Below are 21,528 nucleotides of genomic sequence, written 5' to 3'. Positions count from 1 at the left end.
TTTAGCTCTTATAAATTTATATATATAAATAAGTTTAAGGGAGCACTAAAAGGACAAAGCTAGCTGCAACTGCTAGTTGACAGAGCGATAGACTAAGAAACACCACTCATTATGTTGTCTCTACAATTTGAGTGAATCCAGTGGTTACTTCCTATGAATGCACTACCAACTTCTTGCTAAAATGGGACGGAACTCAAGCTCAGCTGACTTCAAGGGCCCAGCCTGAACCAGAACGGTGTACAATACTCTAAATAATTAAAGGTACAGTAACACGATCTGGAGACTGGAACAAGTTAGGGCCAATCCGAACCTTGACGGTACTGAACAGAGAGTCCTGTGGCTCTCCGGCTGGTTATGGCTAGATTACTCCCTCTTTGATCTCTCTACAACAAACATCAGAATTAAAATTCAATGCTTTTTATTGTCCATTGTCCTGTGTTCCTTTGCAGGAACTCTAAAAAGTAAATGTCAGCATTGTAAGCAGCAACTGCCTTCCTCTTGCTAATAATAAGAAATGGGATACTTGCTTTCTCTTTTCCTGCTGTTCTGGAAGGTTCTCTCAGCAGAGCAGTGCAGGAGGCCTGGAACATCTAGGCCAAGAATCTAATAGGACAATGAGGTACCGCCTACATTTTATTCACTTGTTCCAATACCTTCATTAATCCCCCTCTACACATTGTTATACACACTTTCATTCAGATGGAACACAGTAGTGTTAATTCACCCATAAAATCATCATTCAAACAATCACAAACACAGTTTCAGACTCATACATGGTCACATCATACACACAGAAGACTAGTGATATTTTCTTTGTTGTGAATTTGAGCCACAAGTTAACACTTAAAAAAGGTTTTCTGCTTTCCTGTGTGACTGAGAAAAGATGTTCTGTAGTACTCTGTTCCACACTACTCTGTGGGAGACATCAAAGGCACCTGATGTGCTCATGTTATTCACAATATTCCGGAAATTAGCAAATAATAAGGCAATAGCTAATGTACTGACTGTGATTAACACAGGCATATAGAACATCCTTGATTTCTCCCACAACTCCAATAAGTCTGTCCTCGGTCCTACATTATACAAAGAAACATGATACAAGTGTTAGATTATATCTTGTCACAACATGTGCTGTGGAGAAAAGCCTCATTATGAAATACTAAGCAATACATTCAGGTGAAGAACACAACTTTTACAGTATTTGATAGATTACTAGCCCCTCCCTCCCCAACAACCATAAAACACACCCAGCTTTATGAAGGCCTGTTCAGTGAGGTGAGGGTTGGCATGCAGTTCAGATGGAGGGAACTTTGAACTTAATCATTGAAAGTTTGATATCAACTCTTGTCACATTCAATGCCACCCCATTTCCTGTTCGCTTCCTTCCTTATAGCCTCTTATTGGTCACTATTCTTTGTTAAAGCTTCCTTATTTGACATGGTCCCTCTGTATGGCCTCCCTATTGGTCGTGGTCGTACTTCTCCAGAGCATCCTCCAACTTGGCAGTGATCTTCTGGAAAAAGCTGATTTGCTGGCGAAGGTGGTGCTGCAGCTGGGACCGGAAGTCCCTGATGCGTGTACGGTGGAAGTACTGGATCTCAGCCAGTGTGGCGCAGGAAATGATGTTGCAGCGTTCATTGATGCTTCCCTCCCCTTCCTGTTTCTGACACTCCTTCACTTTGGTCAAGGCACCTGGGGGGGGACGGGGGGAGGGGGACGGGGGGCATGGGTTGGAAAGGGTTGGTGCTTCTGAATGCTAAACAGTCTGTGAGCTGTTGTACTGGGACCTGAATACACGGTCTAAATGAATGGCCTAAATGAGAAGAATCTTCCAAGCTCTATAGCTTTCCCAAGAATAACATATTGAGGAGGTTCTCCAGAGCTGGATATACATTGAATGAGTTCTTGTGAGTAACATGTGGAGCAAACAAATTACTCAGAATTTAACAAGTTGTAGCAAGATATGGGTGATATCTAGGCTACTGTTGCAATAGACTGTTGAATACATGACTGTGGCTTTGTATGCAACATCTTTCACAGACATTTAAGTCCAACATTTTAACCAGATGACTGTACAAGTACTGTATTCACACAGTCACACAAAGATGCAGAAATAACAATGACTTGTCTGGACTTTGCTCTTCGAGGCCACTGTGATTAGTGAACATAAGCTGGCTCTGTTGCCAGTTGGAAACTTGTAGCTGTAACTCAGTCTGATATGACCCCCCTGCTCCCCTAATCCTGAGACTGCTCTATTCCGCATTCCAACATTCCCAAGGCAACACCCAACAGGGGCGCCAGAAAGTGATATTGCCTAGTGCTGTATGAAGTCATGAACTGACATTAAAAAGGGCTTTTAAAAAGTTGAATACTTGGTTCCAGTTTGTGTTCTTACTGGTGTGCTACAATGCTAGTGCTAAAATGCAATGTATCTTTTACCTACACGAAAAAAATTGCTTATCTGTAAACCTCATTTCCTATTCTCTTCAGCTATGGGGGGAGGGTGATCCAGCCCATCGGATCTCTACCCTGGGTGTGAGAAGGTCTGCCTCCCAGAGAGATGTAACACTAGTAATGTTCTAGTGCAGAACTGACCAAACTGAACTGTTACAAAATGATGCAAAATGAGAGGCATACATGGGGAGAAAATAATTGAAAACATATGTGTGTGTGAGCGAGAGTGAGTGAGTGAGCGAGAGTGAGTGAGTGAGTGTGAGAGAGAGAGACAGAGAGAGAGAGAGAGAGAGAGAGAGAGAGAGAGAGAGAGAGAGAGAGAGAGAGAGAGAGAGAGAGAGAGAGAGAGAGAGAGAGAGAGAGAGAGAGAGAGAGAGAGAGAGAGAGAGAGACAGAGAGCATAAAAGAGGGTGAGTGAAGTGATCCATACCTTTCTGGACATGGATAATGTCTGGATAGTTGGTTAGGTGGCCTCGGTACAGGTCCAGCAGATCAGATATGGGGTCTAGATCCTGCCTGGGCTGTTCAGCAAAGTAGTCTCCTATAGCCTCATAGGTCTCTCCAGTGTAGGCTATGGCCCGGTTCAGCCCAGCAGAGTACGCTTGCTGGTCCATCTCAAAGGCTTGGCCCAGTAGACGGAAGGACTGTCCCACTTTCTGGTACTCCTTCCTGAAGCCAGTTATCTGCTTCCTGGCAAACTCATTGATGTTGGCATTGACCACCACGATGTTCTCCTCCATCTTCTTGGTAAAGGTCTTAAAGCCATCGATTTTGCTCTCTGTCTCTTGCCAGTCCAGAGGGACAGCCGGGGTGCTGATGGTCAAGAAGAAATTGGCCCCAACCAGCTGGTCTTTTTCTGCCCTCCTCTTGCCCTGCTTCCAGGTCTTCTCGTCCGTGCTGCTGCAGGTCAGGAAGTGCTGGAAGACATCGCAGCGGGCCAGGACGGGGTGTGAGGTCATGTGGTTCATCCACCAGATCAGGCCTTTCCGGCGCTTGGAGATGAAGTCTTCCTCAAAGCGTCCTGTGGCCTGTTTCTCTGGAAGGTGTGGGACTGAGATGACAGGGAAGCGCTCCACCAGCCGGGCATAGAGCCAGTCAAAGTGCTTGTACCTGCGGCTGACCAGGGTCTGAGTGTGGGATGGGGTCAGGCCATATGACATGTAGCTCTTCATGCCTTTAAACTTAGTCTGCTTGGTGGGGTCGTCAATGGTGCAGGTGAAGGGGTGTGGGTCCCCCTGCCACTCAGGTCCATACTGACCCATTACCACGCAGATCCTGTCCCCATCCTTCACAAAGGCAGAGGCCTCCCCCAACACAAAAGCTTCACCCCCAGATTTGACAAAGGTGGAGAATCTGTTAAGGTTTTTGCCAACTGTAGCTGATGTCTTGGCCTGTTGAAGTGCGCTGTCGCGCCGAGGCAAGGAGGTTGTCACCCGGTATGGTGAGGACGCATTGCCATCCAGCACAGCGGGATCGTCAGCTGTGGTTGTAGAGCTGTCATCCCAGTCGTCATCCCAGTCATCGTCGCTCCCTTGGCTGGTAGTCTGGTAGCTTTGCTGCGACGGAGGCTGCGCCGAGTAGGCGGAGTGGGTGGGGGTCGGAACTTTTGTGATGTTCACAGACTGTGATTGGTACGATGAATCATACCCACTAGAGAATGAATCCGACTGATTATCTTCCGACGTACCGTTTAACGGGAGGTCAGACCCATCTTTGAGTATTTCTACATAGGAAGCTGGAAGCAGTCCCGTTTCTCCCTTACTGTTCATCCCCTCCAGCCATCCCTCTATGTCCTCTTCGCTGTACAAAGTCACAACTTCGTTTTCAGTAATCGATATCTCCCCAGAGTTTTCCGAACTGAAGTCGTACAAAACTCTTGCCCTAAACGCCATATCTCACATTAAATAGTACAACAACAAAAAACAGGCTCCTGTCGTTCAGTTACGGGTAGCCTATTCCATGGGGCGGAAGATGAACTTTGTACTCAGTAGACAACCAATCTTCCTTGTTCGTTCTTCTATCCACAAGATCAAATTTTGTCTATACGATTTTCTTAAATTGGGAAAACAAGGATTAATCCTTTTAAGTTGCAGCCATAGGCTAATGAACACACGTAGAAACTGCCAGCCTACTTCGCTTTGTTTAGTTTATGAAACAGACATTAGTGGAGATTTAGTTCTATTCCAGATGCTTCTTGCTTCGGACTCGAGCTCCAGTCCTACTTGAGTATGAATAATGAAGGGTGGAGCCTGAACAGTTTCCAAGAGTAGCCTTGACTACAACAACGCAAAAAACATGTCTGATCAAGTTGAAGACCTAATGGTGGATAGACTATTAAAAGCATTTTCAAGAAAAAGTATCCGGTCTACCAAATAAGATACGCTATCTTAACGGTTGCACACTCTTCCAACAGAAGAGTATTACACGATATTGTAATATTGTGTGAAAGTCTGAAAGATAATGCATGGGCCCAATTATTCCAGTAGGCTAGTGAACCTCTCGTAAGGAGTAGCCTAGGCTAATAGTACGGTGCCAAAAAGTGTCTCCAATTTGTTTGTAGTGGCCGCTGAAGTTGTTACCAGAGAAATAGTTGCTGCAAGTAGGCTACTTTGCTGACTTGAACAAGGAGGTTTTAGGTTAGAATGTCTTTTGGTTTTCCTATTCTAACTTCTCTTTCTTTTTATCAAAAACGAAATTTTCATGGACCCTGGTATTGTATGAATGGCACCAAAGACTGGCAGATTATTATTCTTAATTATTTATTTCGAAATCTGTTCGCAACCTCTTTGACGTGTAGTTTTATCATTCCAAATTCTTCCAAACGGTCAAATAAAATAATAATCATATTTTCTAACTAAATCAAGCAAATGTTATTTACATTTTCTTTTAAATTGGAAGAGGAAACGCACTAACTACAAGATAACCTACTTGTGCTCGTTTCCGGTTGTCTTCCTGCTCGTATACACGTATACCGAGCGCCACTAAAGGAAATACATATGTGTTTTATTAAATCTTCTACCAAACGGGTTTGAAAGGAAGGGCTTGACAATTAATAATACATTCATCAAACCAAAGGACGTTTAAAACTGACGGGTTGATTCAAGGAAGACCAGTAGGATATCTTAGCTTAACTACAAGATCTTTGACTACACAGTACACCTAAATACTTTCCATATTTCCTGCAACATAGCATGCAGGACAGTGTTAACTCGGGGGTTGTTCAAAAGGTAGGGACCACAAACAAACCAAGCAAAGATAGTCTGTGTTTGACATTTTGTGTAATTTGGCTTCGTATAAATTGCGCTCGGTTTAGGAATTATATATTGGGTAGCCTAACCGGAATACCACACCGAGGTCTATACGGACATATTTTTTTCGACATTGTTATTGCTAGTTTATAAGCTAAGGATCTAGGTGGTGTTTTTTTTATTACGAAATAGCGTATTCCGGTAAAACTCGAGTGCATCGATTTTAGATCGATCATCAGGGACCAGCATATCGGGATATTTGCATATATACATTTGGAAGAGGAGCAGCGATTGGGCTCTTACATGGATTATCTGGTATGTATCCTATCCGACTTCTTTCAAGCAGTGGTTGGTGCTGTCACCCTAATACATAATTTGCCGCATTCTTTCATTCACTTGCTCGAAATAACGTGTTTAAAATGAGTTATTAAATAACTAAATTGTAGATAATCTTATTATGTCACCAGTGGGGTTTATTGGCCACAGTTGTTGCTCTATTAGGCTACTGACACCTGGGCAAAATGTGATACTTTTGACCAGTTTGAACAAACTATTAACCGGAGAATGTCGGTGTGTACATTCATAGCCTGCCACTGTCGAGGTGCTTTATTAGGCATTACTGTCTCTGTCACTTCTCTCATGACATTGGCTTCATTGTCTATCACCTTTCACTTAGTTTTCCACAAAGCTGGCCTCTATGGTCCAACAGAGGTTCCACACGATCCATTCTCTGATCCGGGTTCAATCCCAGGCCCAGTCCTTCAGAGCCTCAGTCCTGGAGCGACCCAGTACTAAAACTGAATAGGTCTGGGTTGACAGAGGCCCTATCCCAGAACTAGAGAGGTCCAGGGTTACAGAGTTCTATGCCCATGTCACAGGTGACATCATGACGATTGCTTTCTCCTTCACTTGACCACACTGGGGGTCAAACTAAAGTCCTCTGACTCACGCGTGCCACGACCACCTTTCATAAATGCAGCTATATCTGACCACACCAGCAAAAAGCTAGCAACCCGATGGCATGGGTGGGATGTATGCCAAGGAGTGAATTTAACCGATTCAAATTGGCATCCAGCCTGGCGTGTTAGGGTTGGTCAGATTCTGCTGTGGTAAGGTGGCCTCCTAAGTCTGTCTCCTGTGTGGTGATACTGGTAAAGTAGACCGATAGCACCAGAGGTTGTCCCCTGTGTGTTGAGAGTGGTAGATACACCACCAGATACATATGGCTCTTGATCCCTTTTAGTCTCCCCAGTTTAGTTAATGTTAGTGTGAGAGATGTCAAGATGGTTTAACCATTGTAAACAGAAACCGAGAGATTAACACTCCAGTCAAAGGATGGGTGAAGGTGGGCTGGGCAGCATTAAAAACTGCACCTGTAACCTTCCAGAGACTAGACTAGATATTTCCACAGACTAAGGATGTAATGTTGTCTACCATTGCCAGTGTATTTCTTCATCACTTACCCTAACTGTTGACATGATGTCCAGCACGTAGCCTATAATCATTAGTGGAGACCAGTAGATCAGACACAGGCTGTATGAAGGGGAAATGGTTGTTTCATCTAAGCTGGTGTGAATGTTTCCTTAACTCTCTCTGTGTGTGTGTGTGTGTGTGTGTGTTCTCCACATCAATCTCTGCTCTCTAGCCTATGTAGAGTCTCACAGCAAGTCTTTGGCTTCAGTGGATCAAATGTCATTTCTACTCCTTTGTCCTTTGTCTTCTCTATCTTTGTCTTTCGGTTTCCCACCCCAGGGAAATATCCCCGGTTTAGCGTTTCAGCCGTGTTCAGGACCAACTCAGCACCTGTGGACTGTGCATGAGTGTGCAGGACATCTACCCATGAAGGACGGGGCTCTTATGAGGTCCTTAGTCTTTCCAACCTTCTCCATCGTGCTCCCTTGCATAGTAATAAACCTGCTAAATATCGGAACCATTCACGCCCCTTCCTTGTCTATCCGTGAGATATTGACAATCATGAGGCGTTGCTTCTTCTTGTCTCTGTGGTTATTTCATGTCTGGTCAACCCGTTTACAGGCGAGAGGAAGAGCGAGGCTCACAGAGCCCAGCACAGCTTTATCCCAGAGCAGAGCACAGCACAGTATACCCAAAGAGATACCAGAGCACAGCATAGACTACCAGAGCCCAGAAAACTAGCCTATCAAACAGAGCAGAGTATAGCCGAGCAGAGCAGCAGAGTGAGCAGACGTGCCCAGGCTTGTTTAGCTTGGAGGAATGTTTAGGAATGTTATTATCAGGCCCGGCTCACGATCGTGCTGCGGTAGATGCACCTGAGAGAGAGGAGAGGGGCATCGGGGGTCTCAATGTGCTGTAACCCTGAGGGTTTTGGAGTCAAGTGTTCCCGTACTCTTGTTAGTGTTTTGGTCCAGCAGTCAGGCCACGTGTCATGGGGTGTTAATGGCAATCATTAGGAGTTAATGGGCTGTGGTTGCCATGGTAATGTAAGGCTTTATCAGCTGCCTGTCTGCTATGAGAAATTGATGTCACAATTGAGCCTGGAGACAGGTAGAGGAGGGGGAGGAGAGCAGCCGTAACTCAATCCACTTTTTGGCTCTGCAGGGGTGAGTAGAGCTGGAATCGCAGCGGTGAGGTAGCCTAACCCTAACCTCACATGTAGCGTACTGTTTATTAAAAGCTTAGCGGAAGCAAAATCATCTTATAGAAAAGGACATCCTACTCTCAGATTGGCTACTAGGCTCTCTCTGAACTTAGGAACTTCCTGACTTTGAAACGGCAGGATATTGGAGTCTGTTGGTCCCACAGTAGCACAGCTACACAGCCTCCTGGGAAACACAACGTTTAGCCTCAAAACAGGATGGAGTTCATGAAAACAAGATACACCCAAGGGGGGGGGGAACGGGGCTAAATGTGTCACAGCATCAGAGAGAGCTCAAAGGCTGAACCACAGTGTCACACACAGGTAAATGGAACACATTGCTGCCAAAAGCTAACCAGAAAAGGGAAAGTAACTGAACGATTTAATCAGTTGCAGTTGTTATATGTTATATAAGCTTTCTGTTTTAGTCAACTGGTGGCCCGACCTGTTTGTGTGTGGGGGAAACAGGTGGTGGTGGTGGTTAAGGTGGTGGGGTACTACTCACTGGACTGGACTGATGATGTGTCTTTATGTTTTCTGTTTGATCATATTTACTGTAGAATGTAAGTTTGTCTTCTCCTTGCATGTTGGTTGGGTGGTGTAAAATTGCCATTACAGTGGGTGGGTGAGAGAGGGGTGGGGGGAGGGAGGGATTATTTTCACTACTTTCTCTGCAAAGGCTAAGTGTGTGCTGTGGTTCTTCTACCCATGCTGTGTTGAGGGATTGTGTGGGGTAGTTACACCAATGATCAACAGGTTTAACAGACATGGTTTGACACCAGCTCGTTCCCAAGAATATTTTGCTCATGATTGTACTTTTCCGAAGTTTGTCAGAAGTATACAGATGTTCTGAATGCGATTCCAATTAATGGCAGGCACTTTGGATAATCTGTGCCAGTGAAACTTGTTTGTTTCTTGTTTGAAACTTGTTTGTTTCACTACAAAGCAGAGCATCTGGACACTGTAGTAGGTATTGGAATCCTGCAGCTGGAGTTAGACAACCTTTTTTCCAATGAGTGGTGGAAATGGGTGATTGAGTGGGAGGTTCCTGTAGTTCCTAAATCTCACCAGCAGAGAGCAGTGTGTCCTTATTTCAAATGAGAATGGCCAGCCTTCCCAGAGAACTCCTCTAGACAAGATTTTTTTCAGTTCAGAATGGCATAGTTGTCAAACTGTAATTGCAATAAACACCATCTGTTACCTGTCTGCCTCTTCTCTCCTTTTTCTACTCTTCTGTCCTCTCCTCTGAAAGCAAACCTAGCCTATGTCTTTTATCTTACTGTCGGGGGGGGAGTGCAGTATGTCTGGTTTGGCTCAAAAGAGGCCCTTTGCGTGACAAAAACATAACAAAACACAACTGAAACTAGCTCCTCTCAGAGGCCATACTCTGCTCTTTAAAGACCCCCCCAGCCAAACACACATGCACACACTGAACACTGTGCAGGGTGTGGGTTTCAGTAAGGGCCTCCTGTTATTCGATCCCCCATGCATGCATGTCAAGGTATTATCAATCTCTCTGAACAGCAAGCATAACCCACCAGTATACAGGATGTCCCATCAGTGCAGCATCTCCAGTATGACACGGGGCCAAAGCCCAGCTGACAAGGTTGAGGGAAAAGAGAGAAGGAGTGAGCGAGAGACGGGAAGGAAACGGGGCAGAGCGTACACTGGGTTTCCCCTCTCACTCAGTCCCACGTCTCCAGGAGGGGGAGGAAGGAGCAGAAACACAGACAGATGGAGTGGGCAGATGTGTGTGTGTGTCTCCAGAGTATTGTCGAGGCAGACAGGGACGGACAGGGAAACAGCCTGGCAAGCAGACCGATGATAGACAGACAGACAGACAGGAAGATAGGCGGGCAGACAGGCAGGTACAGACAAGCAGACAAGAAGACAGACAGGTAGGGTTGACAAATGATAGACATGCCGACAGACAGACAGGTAGGGTAGACAGACAGACAGACAGGAAGATAGATTGACAGGCAGGCAGGTAGATAGGTAGGTAGGTAGGCCGGCAGAGACCACAGAGTATCATACTACTGCTGCATGTCACAACACATACTACACACACACACACACACACACACACTCTCTGCCTAGAGGCAGATACAAGCACGAACAGTTTCAGCCTCACATTACAGTAGTGCTGTCTTTCCCTCAGTGTTTCAGGACATTGTGCTGTAAAGGGCCCCCGCCCCCCAGGCCTGAGTTTGACGTGATCTGCATCGGCCTGACTGGCTCAGGGAAGAGCAGTCTTCTCTCCTACCTCTGCAGCGAGACCAACCAACACATCACCCCGACCACTGGTGAGACTTGATCAAGCCCACACTGTGGTGCCCCTATAGCTGTCATCCATACACCATGGTCACCGTATCAACATGGTGGTTACTGGGTATGAATGTCAAAGTTAGGTTGGGTTAACTTAACAGTCTGGACAGATGTAAAACTGTGGATAATGAGGTAGGCAGCTTAGAGCAATTCAACGAATGAATGTTCCATTCTCTTCACCAGGTTTCAACATCAAAGCCGTACCATTCCAGAATGCCATTTTGAACGTGAAGGAACTCGGAGGTAAATTTCCTTTAACTCACAGAAACCATCCAACACTCAAGAACAGTAGGTGTGGAGAATGTCTCCAAGATGTCCTAGTTTCTGTAGCGTCAGTAGTAGTAGTGGGGAACTGATGACTCCTTTTGCTGGGCTGTACGCAGTCCAAAAGTTCAAAGTTCCAAACTCCAAACATCTCAAACCTTAAAGACCCAGAAGTACGGAAATAAACTTTCTGTGTGCTTATTTCAAATGCTAAAGCCTGGAGATGGTAAACGGATAGTGTTTTGTGGACCCAGTGACGTTTCCTGCTTCGGGACTCATCGTCTTGATCTTTTATGAACCATCCATTTGAAAGCAATCTGTTGGATACACACAAACACGCAAAAAGAGAATCCGGTTCTCTCAAATGTCACTACTCACTCACACAGCCCCTGTGGCCATTTAGACCAGTTTCCATCTCAGCAAGCAGGTAGTCGTCATTGGTGTAAAACTATCGGGGGGGGGGGGAGCAGGACTAGAGTTAAGTGTGTGTTGCTGGTTTTTCTCTCCTTTTTGAAGTCTTTTCAGAAGTGGTTTTCTATCCTTAGTGTTGAAGCACATATTGCTCTTGTAGCTTTGTACATTCAAACTGTGTTGTGTTAACAACATGCCAATGGTAGTTATGGAATCCACAAGCATTGCCACTCACACTTTCTGTTGTAAAGGATAAGATTGAAATGATGGTTTGTGTAGTGTTCAAATTGTCATTACAGCCATTCTTATTGTCAGTATAGTCATTTAGACAGTAGCAAACACAATTGAATGAAAAACATTTTTTTGGGGGGGAGAAATACATGATAAATGTATCCCTTTATGAATTGTATTCCTCTAGTAATAGTCTACGTCATGCAAATCATCTTGTTTTATGCCGATCAAAAAGTGTGCTTACACCGCTTTGAAGTTTCCTTGTTGGTTGTGCTTAAACCAGATTCCAGTATTCATATTACAATCTTCTGTCTCTGTCTGAATGATTTGTGTGTGGGTTTACCCCTCTGTAAGGCTTGTGTGTGTCTGTGTCCCTCTGTGTGGTCTCTGCCTTTGTGCGTCTATGTCATTGGTATGTGGTTGTGTATGGCCAGGCTGGTGTTTGGTGACTGAAGACCCATGAAGGAGCTAACTCCCCTCAGATACTAAGCAGTCTGGAGACCATCTGAAAACATTTAGGCCTATCTGTCTTTTTCTCCCTCCCTCCATGTTGTGATGTTGTGATGTTGTGTGCGGTGTGTGGAGATTGCGGTGGGTGTTTTATTCCCATATGTGATTGTAGTGCAATATGTTTTCTGGTAAATGGGCTTTTGGTAGTGGCCCTAGTCATCTGTAGTAGCTGATGTAATGGATAGTGGTGTACTGAATGGACATACTGTGTGACACACATGGATGTTCTTTGGCTGCATGGGAGGTACTGTCGGAAGAGAGTGGTGGAACATCTGTTTTAAATTTTCAGGGTGAGATAAAAAAAAATATTTGTAAACAAAGTGTCGGTGCTTCATCACAGGGACACAGTACATCTTAAATGCAAAGTGGGAATTAGAGTGTAGCTGTCGTGGTAGTTTTGTCCAGGGCTGTCGTGGTAGTTTGGTCCAGGGCTGTCGTGGTAGTTTGGTCCAGGGCTGTCGTGGTAGTTTGGTCCAGGGCTGTCGTGGTAGTTTGGTCCAGGGCTGTCGTGGTAGTTTGGTCCAGGGCTGTCGTGGTAGTTTGGTCCAGGGCTGTCGTGGTAGTTTGGTCCAGGGCTGTCGTGGTAGTGTTGTCCAGGGCTGTCGTGTACTCATGTTTCTGTACTCGATGGAACGAGTGTTAGTGAGGTTTCTTTCCAGAGTCGTGTCTCTGGCAGGGTCTCTCTCGGGTGTTGCTGACTTGCTGAGGTGTCATGAAGCCAGAGGTGTCAGAGATGAACAGAAGGTGGCAGTGTTGAACAGCACTTAGTGCTGCTTCAGCCAGACCTGCCTGTTACTGAGACTCCCAACATCTGGTCTTGAGCAACTGATTCATCTTGATGATATGTCCCAGCAGAAACTACACACACACATTCACATGTGTGAATAGTGTTATGACATTTTGGATCCAGGTGACACTGTAGTGTATTTCACTATGTCATTGATGACGTAATTGATGACCCAAATCTGACCTTCTAACATGAACATTAATAACATTTACGCTGCAGAAGTAAGCCAGAATAACAAATAGTTACATGTAGGGCATTGTTGTGAAGGAACAATGCTTGATTAGCTCTGGTCTGCTCTTGAATATGGAGATGTGATGTTTCTCCAGACGGCAGGATCTAAACTGTAGCCACCTGTTGCAGTTTAGCATCGCTCTCTCCACTTCACTGCTGACAGATAACCCATGTATCAGTCATCTGTCTCAGAGAAAATGCTCAGCTATTCCTGACTGCCACATGGCACGGATCCTTCTGCTAGTTTGTAAAGTTATACACAAAGCAGCGCAACGCCTCGAATGACACAAGACACCGAACTCCCTGTGATGGGATATGGTTGTACAAATGGTATGTTCCTTCAAGTATGTAACAGAACTATGTTGTACACAACTTGAGGTCCGACTCTCCCGGAAACCAAACTCCCCAAACCCTGAGCTGATCGTAGGACTCCCCGCTGTCCCAAACCCTGAGCTGATCAGAGAGAGAGAGAGAGAGAGAGAGAGAGAGAGAGAGAGAGAGAGAGAGAGAGAGAGAGAGAGAGAGAGAGAGAGAGAGAGAGAGAGAGAGAGAGAGAGAGAGAGAGAGAGAGAGAGAGAGAGAGAGAGAGAGAGAGAGAGAGAGAGAGAGAGAGAGAGAGAGAGAGAGAGAGAGAGAGAGAGAGAGAGAGAGAGAGAGAGAGAGAGAGAGAGAGAGAGAGAGAGAGAGAGAGAGAGAGAGAGAGAGAGAGAGAGAGAGAGAGAGAGAGAGAGAGAGAGAGAGAGAGAGAGAGAGAGAGAGAGAGAGAGAGAGAGAGAGAGAGAGAGAGAGAGAGAGAGAGAGAGAGAGAGAGAGAGAGAGAGAGAGCATAAAAGAGGGTGAGTGAAGTGATCCATACCTTTCTGGACATGGATAATGTCTGGAGACTCCCCGCTGTCCTACGATCAGCTCAGGGTTTGGAGGAGGCCCATGCGTGCTTTAAATAGCAGATTTGGTTGTTGTAGATTTAGCACTTTTATGTAGTAAATTTTGTGTGTGTATATATATTCAAATATACGTATATACATATATATATATATATGTGTGTACGTGTAAATAGTATTCTGTGTTTTTGATTGTGTGGTGGGCTCCATTTGAAACTTTTTGGAGCCTCTCGGTTCAAATTAAGGTAAAACTACTAAATATATTAATAACTACACATGTGCAAGGAGCACAATTATTTGTGGAGTTTTGAAACTTAATAGTTCATCTGTTAGCTGTTTCCCTTCATAACATCACCAGCAGTTCTTGCTCAATCTTGGAGCAGCCCAAGCACCCTATTGGTCGGGACGAGGGGGAGAGGGTCTTTCCCGAGCTCTCTGAGGACAGCCAATCATCACTGAACATGCATAGTGAGGGTGGAGTAATGTGTAAACAAAGTTGGAAAGGTGAGGGGGGGAGGTGGGTTGAAAACATTAGGAAGGATCACTTCATAGGTAAATATAGGGTAGGGGGTCTTTAGCAGCCCAGAAATGTCATTGATGTAACAGCAACACATTTTCCTCCATATTGCATACAGATGTTGCATCATTGTAGAGGATAAGTGGAGGATGCATAATGTTGCCTGATTACAAGTCTGTGCTTGATGCTCTCTCATTGGCTGCCATACAGTTCATTGGCCAGGCAGTTTTTCTGATTTATCAATGGTTCTCTCTCTCTCTCTCTCTCTCTCTCTCTCTCTCTCTCTCTCTCTCTCTCTCTCTGTCTGTCTGTCTGTCTGTCTGTCTGTCTGTCTGTCTGTCTGTCTGTCTGTCTGTCTGTCTCTCTCTCTCTCTCTCTCTCTCTCTCTCTCTCTCTCTCTCTCAATTTCTCTCTCTTTCAATTTTTCTCTCTCTCTCTGTTTCTCTGTCTCTGTTTCCCTTGTCTGTTTCTCTCTGTCAGTTTCTCTCTCTCTCTATGTCTCTCTCTCTGACTCTCTCTCTCTATGTCTCTCACTCTGACTCTCTCTCTGACTCTCTCTATGTCTCTCACTCTGACTCTCTCTCTGTCTCTCTCTCTATCTCTCTCTGACTCTCTTTGTTTCCATCGTTAGCTTTCTCTTTCTCCTTGTCTGTCACTCACACTAACCAAAACCAAACTCGGTATGAGTTCCTTGGTGGCCAAATTTTTGTACCCCCAAATTGCAGCACAGAAAAGGAACCATATGTTCGTAAAAGCAGACTCATTTGAACTGTGCTGTAGAGTGTCCCTGGTAGCCAGAATCTTTCATGTCTTTCTCTCTGTCTCTCTCTCCCAAACTCCCCCCTCTCTCTTTCCCTCCCTCTATATTGTTCTCCTCTCTTTCTCTCTCTCTCTCCCACAGTGTCTTGCTCTGTCTCTCCCCTCTCTCTTTCTTACCAAGCCTGGCAGAACTGTTGTTCTCTGGAGTGCCGAGGCTGGTGTGTGTTCACCCGGCTGTGCTGTCTCCAGTGCAGCAAGCAGTATGTGCCCCGGGAGAGTGACATGGCAGTGAGGGACGGAGAGAACACCCTCTGCCTCTTGCTCCGTCTCCTTCTCTCCCTCTCCTCTCTAGATGGAGGTCTGTCTGTGCTGTAAGCTCAGCTAGTAACCCTCTTTCGGAAGAGAAGGGGACTTTTCTGTCCTTCAGGAGACAATTCCTTAACTGCATGGAGAAAAGTATTTGCCGTGAATGTAAGCCAAAATAGTCTCCTGACGACAGAGTGCTCGTGTGTTGGTGTGTTCCCATGTGTATATTTTGGGTGTATGTGCTCGTGTCCATCAGGAGGGGATAAATCCTTCTTCATATTTGAATCATTCAAACGTACAAAATGGCACCTGCCTGTCTTCCTCTCTCCCCTGCCGCCCGCTCTGGCGCTCTCAGGAGCAGACTCCATTAAGAAGTACTGGAGCAGGTACTACCAGGGGTCCCAGGGAGTGGTGTTTGTCCTGGACAGCGCCGCGTCCGAGGACGACATGGAGGGGGCTCGCACGGAGCTGCACTCTGCCCTGCACCATCCTCAGCTCTGCACCCTCCCCTTCCTCATCCTGGCCAACCACCAGGACAAGCCTGCTGCGCGCTCCGTACAGGAGGTAACACACCAACACGCGTGCACGCGCACGCACACACACGCACACACAACGACCAGCTGTGCCTTAGTTCAACCACAGTCAGGATCTGTAAGTTGAGAGCAGCTAGACACCGTCAGGTTAACCGCACTCCGAACACTTCAGGTGTTCCAGATCAAAAACCAGACTGGTGGATCTCCGGGCCCTGTGGTAAACAGGAAAGGCATCAAGGTCTGGTCCCCTCGTTAGGAGGTCTGATGAGCTAATGTCATTTAGACCTAATGGAGTATTAGTGTCCCTCCCATTCAGACAGACAGATACCAAGAAAGAGAGAGACATATATATATATATATTTCAGAGAGAGAGAGAAAGGGAGAGAGACATAGCGAGAGGGAGATGTACTGTATATTGATCTCCTTATTGCTGTCTTAGTCAGTTTTATCATGTGCTATGTATGTGCTTCTTGGTCTGAATCCTTCTCTGCAGATCTGCTGAGGCTGAGACCAAAACACTGGGGTTTCACTGAGGCTGGAAATGGAATGAAATATGTTGCTTTCATTTTTGTATGTGTGCATGACCGTGTCTGTGTCATGGTGAAATCAGACAGACAGGCCTGTTGTCTGGGGTATATCTGTAAAGAGATGGCAAAAAAAGGATCCTGAGTGGGTTTTAAATATCCGCTCTAGTGGTCTATCACAGGCACACCCACACACACACACACACACACACACACACACACACACACACACACACACACTCGCTGGCTCGTCAGGATGCATCAATCTGCGCTGTGTTTTCGTCTGCCAGTCAAATGCTAAATCTCCGAGCAGTGAAGCACCGTTCCAAATCCTGGATGAAACATGGACTCCTGGATCTTATCTGTCTTCTGAGATAGTCTCCACTCTCAAATAACCCACCTTGGCAACACAGGAACACAAACACGCACACACACGCCTCTGGGGTCAGTATAGGTGGGTCATCTAACATGTGTGCTGGAGGGTCCCATTAGAGCTAGAAGGGGTCTGCAGAGGGGGGGTGGACTGATCCATCTGATACTTTAGGGGGGAAGGAGGAGCGGGGGGGGGGGTGGACTGTAATGATGATGGATTATCTGTCTGGGTGGAGCCCCCCTCCCTGATGCTGCAGAGCTGCACAGACTCAGACACTGCTGCACTGGAAAGGAGACATTGTTATGTTAACATTACATGTTCAGAAACCATGGCAGTCCAACACAGGTTTCAACCACATAGGCTTGTGTTGCCTTCTCTTCTAAACTCTCTGGTGATTGTGTGTATGTGTATGTGTTCACAATGTCACATCATAAAGCCCTCATGTGTACCTGACTGAGTGATTCAGTAACTCTCAGTTCTGTTTCTGCTGATAGTACCTCCAGAGGGCCCTGAGGGCAGCTGAATTTCCTGATACTGATACCCAACCAAGGCTGCTCTCTGTGGGGGTGATATTATACCCCTGCCCCTGTCTGCTGGAGCTGCCCTCGGACTCCCTCTGAGCTGTAATAAGGGAGGGGGGGGGGGTACAGTCTGTCTGGCAGGCAGTGGAGGAGGAGGGGTCATGTATGTGTATACATCTGGCAAGAATGTGTGCATTAGGTCTACAGGGACATTCACCTATTCATTCATGCGTGTATTCATTCATTCATCAATCATGAGATCTGTAGTGTGTGGAGCACTTCTATCAGTTGACAAAATTTCACACACGTACAGGAACACACACTTGGATACACACACACACTCTCTCCACTCAGACATGCAATTTAGGAAATGTAACTGGTTTAAAATACCAGTGAAACTCAATTACATTAGGCTGCATGCTCTGCCTCAAATGGGATCTCAAGGGCACACACACAGCCACACTCTCTCACTCACTCCCTCTCTCTCTCTCTCTCTCTCTCTCTCTCACACACACACACACACACACACACACACACACACACACACACACACACACAGAACAGTCAGTAGGCTGTCTAGCCGGTAGGGTCAGCAGGGCACCAGACACAGTCATGCTGATCTTCCTGTTACTAAGGCACCGTGGGTAAGAGAGGAAAGGAGTGCAGGGCTGAGGACATAAATGTCTGCATGTGTATGTGTATGGTTTACACATGCACAGGAACATTCTTTAAGTAACTCCCTATTTCTCTCTCTCTCCCTGTACCGTAGTGCTCCTGGATGATTATACACTGACAAACCAAACATGTGGTAATTTGTCACTCTCCCCTTGCTCGCCCCATCTCCCCTCTCTCCCCTTTATCTTCCCTTCCCTGCTTCCCCCTCCTCTCTCTCTTCTCTCCCTCCTCTCTTTCTCTTTCTCTCTCTCTCTCTCTTCTCTCCCTTACTGCTCTCCCCCTTCTCTCCCTCGCTCTCTCTCCTCCCCCTGCGCCTCAGATAAAGAAGTATTTTGAGCTGGAGCCCTTGGCCAGGGGGAAGAGCTGGGTCCTGGAGGGCAGCTCCGTGGACAGCATGGAGGCCGTGAGGGAGAGCTTCAGCCAGCTCATCCAGCTGCTGGAGGAGAAGGACCAGGATTCAGGCCGGGTGTGAGAGTTCTTCACCAGCCCTGCTGGACCGGCTGGACCTCTCCAGGGGAACACGCTCCCTACAAACTACCAAGGACCTGCTCGACCACAGGAACCACAGACCCTCATGTAACCCTGCTGAACCTGCTCCGGGGAACAACAAGTCCCTACGACCATGGCTGAGCCTGCTACTCACACTACTACTATCCGGGGAACTACAAATCCCAGATGGAGCTACAGGAAGTCGTTCGTCCGCCCCGCCCCCCCCCCGCCACCCCGTGGGGTAATCAGGGGAACTGGGACCACATTAGGAGCACCATTGCGAACCAACCACAAAGACATGGCTAACCACCATAGAGCAACGGACCCCCCAGGATGACCACAGCTCACACTCACTCACATAAGCACTCACTCACACATGCAAGCACAAGCACATAGTGACGCTTGATCCCCAACAGATGTGTAGGCGTTTAGCTGGTCATAATTATACTGGATATGTCATCCGTGTTTTTGTACCTGCGATACTACGAATTATGGCAGAAACCAAAGAGAAGTTGGAATGGGCTGTTCTCAGTTTTCAGTTTCATGGTGGAATGAACACACATTTACAGGGAAGGAAAAGTGTAGCTAGACATTTCCCACCCAAATGATGAAATACTTGAAGGAAAATTTGGATAATTTTTTTTATATTAGTATTTTGGGTTATATAATTCATTATCTTACCAGGCTTACACTTTCAGAATAGACTGTGTGGCAAAAATATATAAACATTTGAAATGAAACATTATATTTAAATACTTAATTGGTCCCAATGAAGGTTGGGATCACATTTGCACTGGTACAGCAAACCAACGCAAAATGTTGGACGAATGCGTTACATTATTGCAGCTCCTGACAAAGCTGCCCCATTGACAATGAATGACTTCCGGTGTGTCACAGTGGGTTTGACACATCTGGTGGGGATTAGGTGTTACACACACACATATATGCATGCATGCACACGCATACATACACACACACACACACTCAAGATGATCCAATGCAATAAGGACATTTGACACTTTGAAGGAAGATGACGTGTCTTCAGTGAGTTTGCCACCCTTGTTGGGCTTTGTGTCGGCGAGGTCCCTAGAAGCATCTCATGGGTTCACATAATGGCATATGCTGGCCATCTAGAATAACTGGAATACTATTTCCCATGGAGGATTTCTCCAATAACATTTGATCATGTTCCTGTTGTTAGGGTTAACACTTGAGGGTGTGAGTGTGCGGACAGCACACTGGGATCTGGCAGTGGAAGATCAGGGTAGAACAGACAAACACGTCTGGCTGTTTCTCACTTTTAAATTCCCTGCTGTGTCACTTCTTCCTGTTGTCTTACACCAATGTTCTACAACATAGAGCAGTCAGCACAACACTTGGACAACATGAAGTGTGTGCTTCTCAGTAAGTGTGTATTTGGTGTGGGTCTGGATTCTGTTGTCAGCCACAGGCGATTCCATTGTGTGTGTTTGTGTCATCCTGTACCAGTGTATGGGCCAGAACACCTTCTCATCTATAGTGCCTCTAATGCCGTCAATCAAACGTTTGCATTAGTCATAATTGTTGCCAATCAATCGATCACCTTTGCCAATTCACTGATAATATGATGACCTCATCACCCCATCACCCACGCCACTTCCTGAGTCACATGTTTGAAAGTACTCCCCTCACTCACTCAACCTTTTTTTGTAGATATGTATGTTATATTTATAGATTATATACATTTTTATATCCTTAAAGTCCATTCACCTGCCTTTTTATATAATGATATATACTGTATGTGTACAGTATACACTGTATCTGCAAGCATATCTGTACATGTGGAAATAGTCTTGACTGCATGTTGTAGTGTTTCTAGGGGGGTGGGGTCATTTAGCAGACACATGGCTTCCAGGCATTCTGAAGCTCTACTCTGTGTAAAATGTGATTCATGCATCACTTCCTCTTAGCAACATGGACAATAAAGTGTATAAAAGGACAAAGCTTCCTTCTGATCAATACTATCATTGTGTTTGGTTGCTTTGATGAATGAAAGAGGCTGGGTTCTAATTCAAACCAAAATGGCACGATTGACATATCTTGAAACTTTCCTTGTCATAATATTAGACTTTAATGGGGTACTGATGTACTCCAGGCTGGGATAAACACAGAGGACAGCTGACGTAATTTATGATGATGTATCTCTGATGCAAATAACTACGTCAGCCCAGACCTAGAGGACTTTGACATTCATGATGATTTGCAGCCACAACCATTAGCGGAGAGTTGCTAACAGTTTAATATTTACTTCCTACAAAGGTTATGACCGTCTGACCCTTGAAATGACTTGTTTGTGTCGAACCGATTCTACTGTAGGCCTGAGTGTTGGTTTGTATTCTACTAATAGGCATGCCACAGCATAATTGTTTAGCCTTTGGATGACCCTTCATGTCTGCCTCCATCTCTCTATCACTCTCTTTCTTTACCTTTCATACATTTCTCTTATGCATCTAAGCCACCTCTCTAAGTGATGTGGACCAGCAGAAGCCTTGCTGTACTTGGTATTCATGGAAGGAGGCTTACTGACTGATGGTTGGCTGTCTGTCTGACTGACTGACTGACAGCTGGATGGCTTGCTGTCTGACTGCTGGCTGACTAACTGTTGGCTGGCTGACTGACTGATTGTTGGATGTCTGTCTGACTGACTGACAGCTGGATGGCTTGCTAGATTTGAGATCAGAAACGAAGTTGACCCATCCTGACATCCTCACTTTCAGATGATATCAAGTTCACAGATTGGGTTATTGATTGGGTTGTACAAATATATATGGTGTGTCAGTATCTGTTGCTGTCAAGGTGACATCACAAAACTTATGAAATGGGTTAGAATTTGTTG

The 21,528-nt window shown here is 45.8% G+C and overlaps 2 protein-coding genes across 3 annotated transcripts; one reads left to right on the top strand and one right to left on the bottom strand.

Annotated features, from left to right (window-relative positions):
* Positions 1-620: 620 nt before the first annotated feature.
* Positions 621-5,162, bottom strand: snx18b (sorting nexin 18b). Its single transcript, XM_084687299.1, has 2 exons — positions 2,885-5,162; positions 621-1,692 (listed from the first exon to the last, which is right to left on the bottom strand). The coding sequence occupies exons 1-2, from the start codon at positions 4,344-4,346 to the stop codon at positions 1,460-1,462; spliced, it is 1,695 nt and encodes a 564-aa protein (XP_084543425.1). The 5' UTR covers positions 4,347-5,162; the 3' UTR covers positions 621-1,459.
* A 269-nt stretch (positions 5,163-5,431) lies between these two features.
* Positions 5,432-20,635, top strand: arl15b (ADP-ribosylation factor-like 15b). 2 transcript variants are annotated; one of them, XM_084687301.1, is made up of 6 exons: positions 5,432-5,681; positions 5,930-6,017; positions 10,475-10,619; positions 10,825-10,884; positions 15,894-16,102; positions 18,484-20,635. In XM_084687301.1, the coding sequence occupies exons 2-6, from the start codon at positions 6,006-6,008 to the stop codon at positions 18,634-18,636; spliced, it is 579 nt and encodes a 192-aa protein (XP_084543427.1). In that variant the 5' UTR covers positions 5,432-5,681; positions 5,930-6,005; the 3' UTR covers positions 18,637-20,635. The 2 variants fall into 2 exon arrangements, with proteins under 2 accessions (XP_084543427.1, XP_084543426.1); XM_084687300.1 differs by having other exon boundaries at positions 5,432-6,017.
* Positions 20,636-21,528: the final 893 nt, after the last annotated feature.

This window comes from Hypomesus nipponensis, chromosome 22, assembly GCF_054491055.1.
Source record: "Hypomesus nipponensis isolate SF chromosome 22, ASM5449105v1, whole genome shotgun sequence".
In the NCBI taxonomy this organism is placed as follows: Eukaryota; Metazoa; Chordata; class Actinopteri; order Osmeriformes; family Osmeridae; genus Hypomesus; species Hypomesus nipponensis.
Note: the sequence above shows the minus strand (reverse complement) of the source record. Positions and strands in the feature narration are given on the sequence as shown.

Excerpts from the sequence above, each read along its gene's own strand:
- snx18b (XM_084687299.1), bottom strand. The coding sequence starts at position 4,346 with ATGGCGTTTAGGGCAAGAGTTTTGTACGACTTCAGTTCGGAAAACTCT. Across the intron at positions 1,693-2,884 it reads CATTATCCATGTCCAGAAAG|GTGCCTTGACCAAAGTGAAG; the intron begins GTATGGATCACT and ends GTCCCCCCCCAG.
- arl15b (XM_084687301.1), top strand. Across the intron at positions 10,885-15,893 it reads GAACGTGAAGGAACTCGGAG|GAGCAGACTCCATTAAGAAG; the intron begins GTAAATTTCCTT and ends TGGCGCTCTCAG. Across the intron at positions 16,103-18,483 it reads CTGCGCGCTCCGTACAGGAG|ATAAAGAAGTATTTTGAGCT; the intron begins GTAACACACCAA and ends CCTGCGCCTCAG.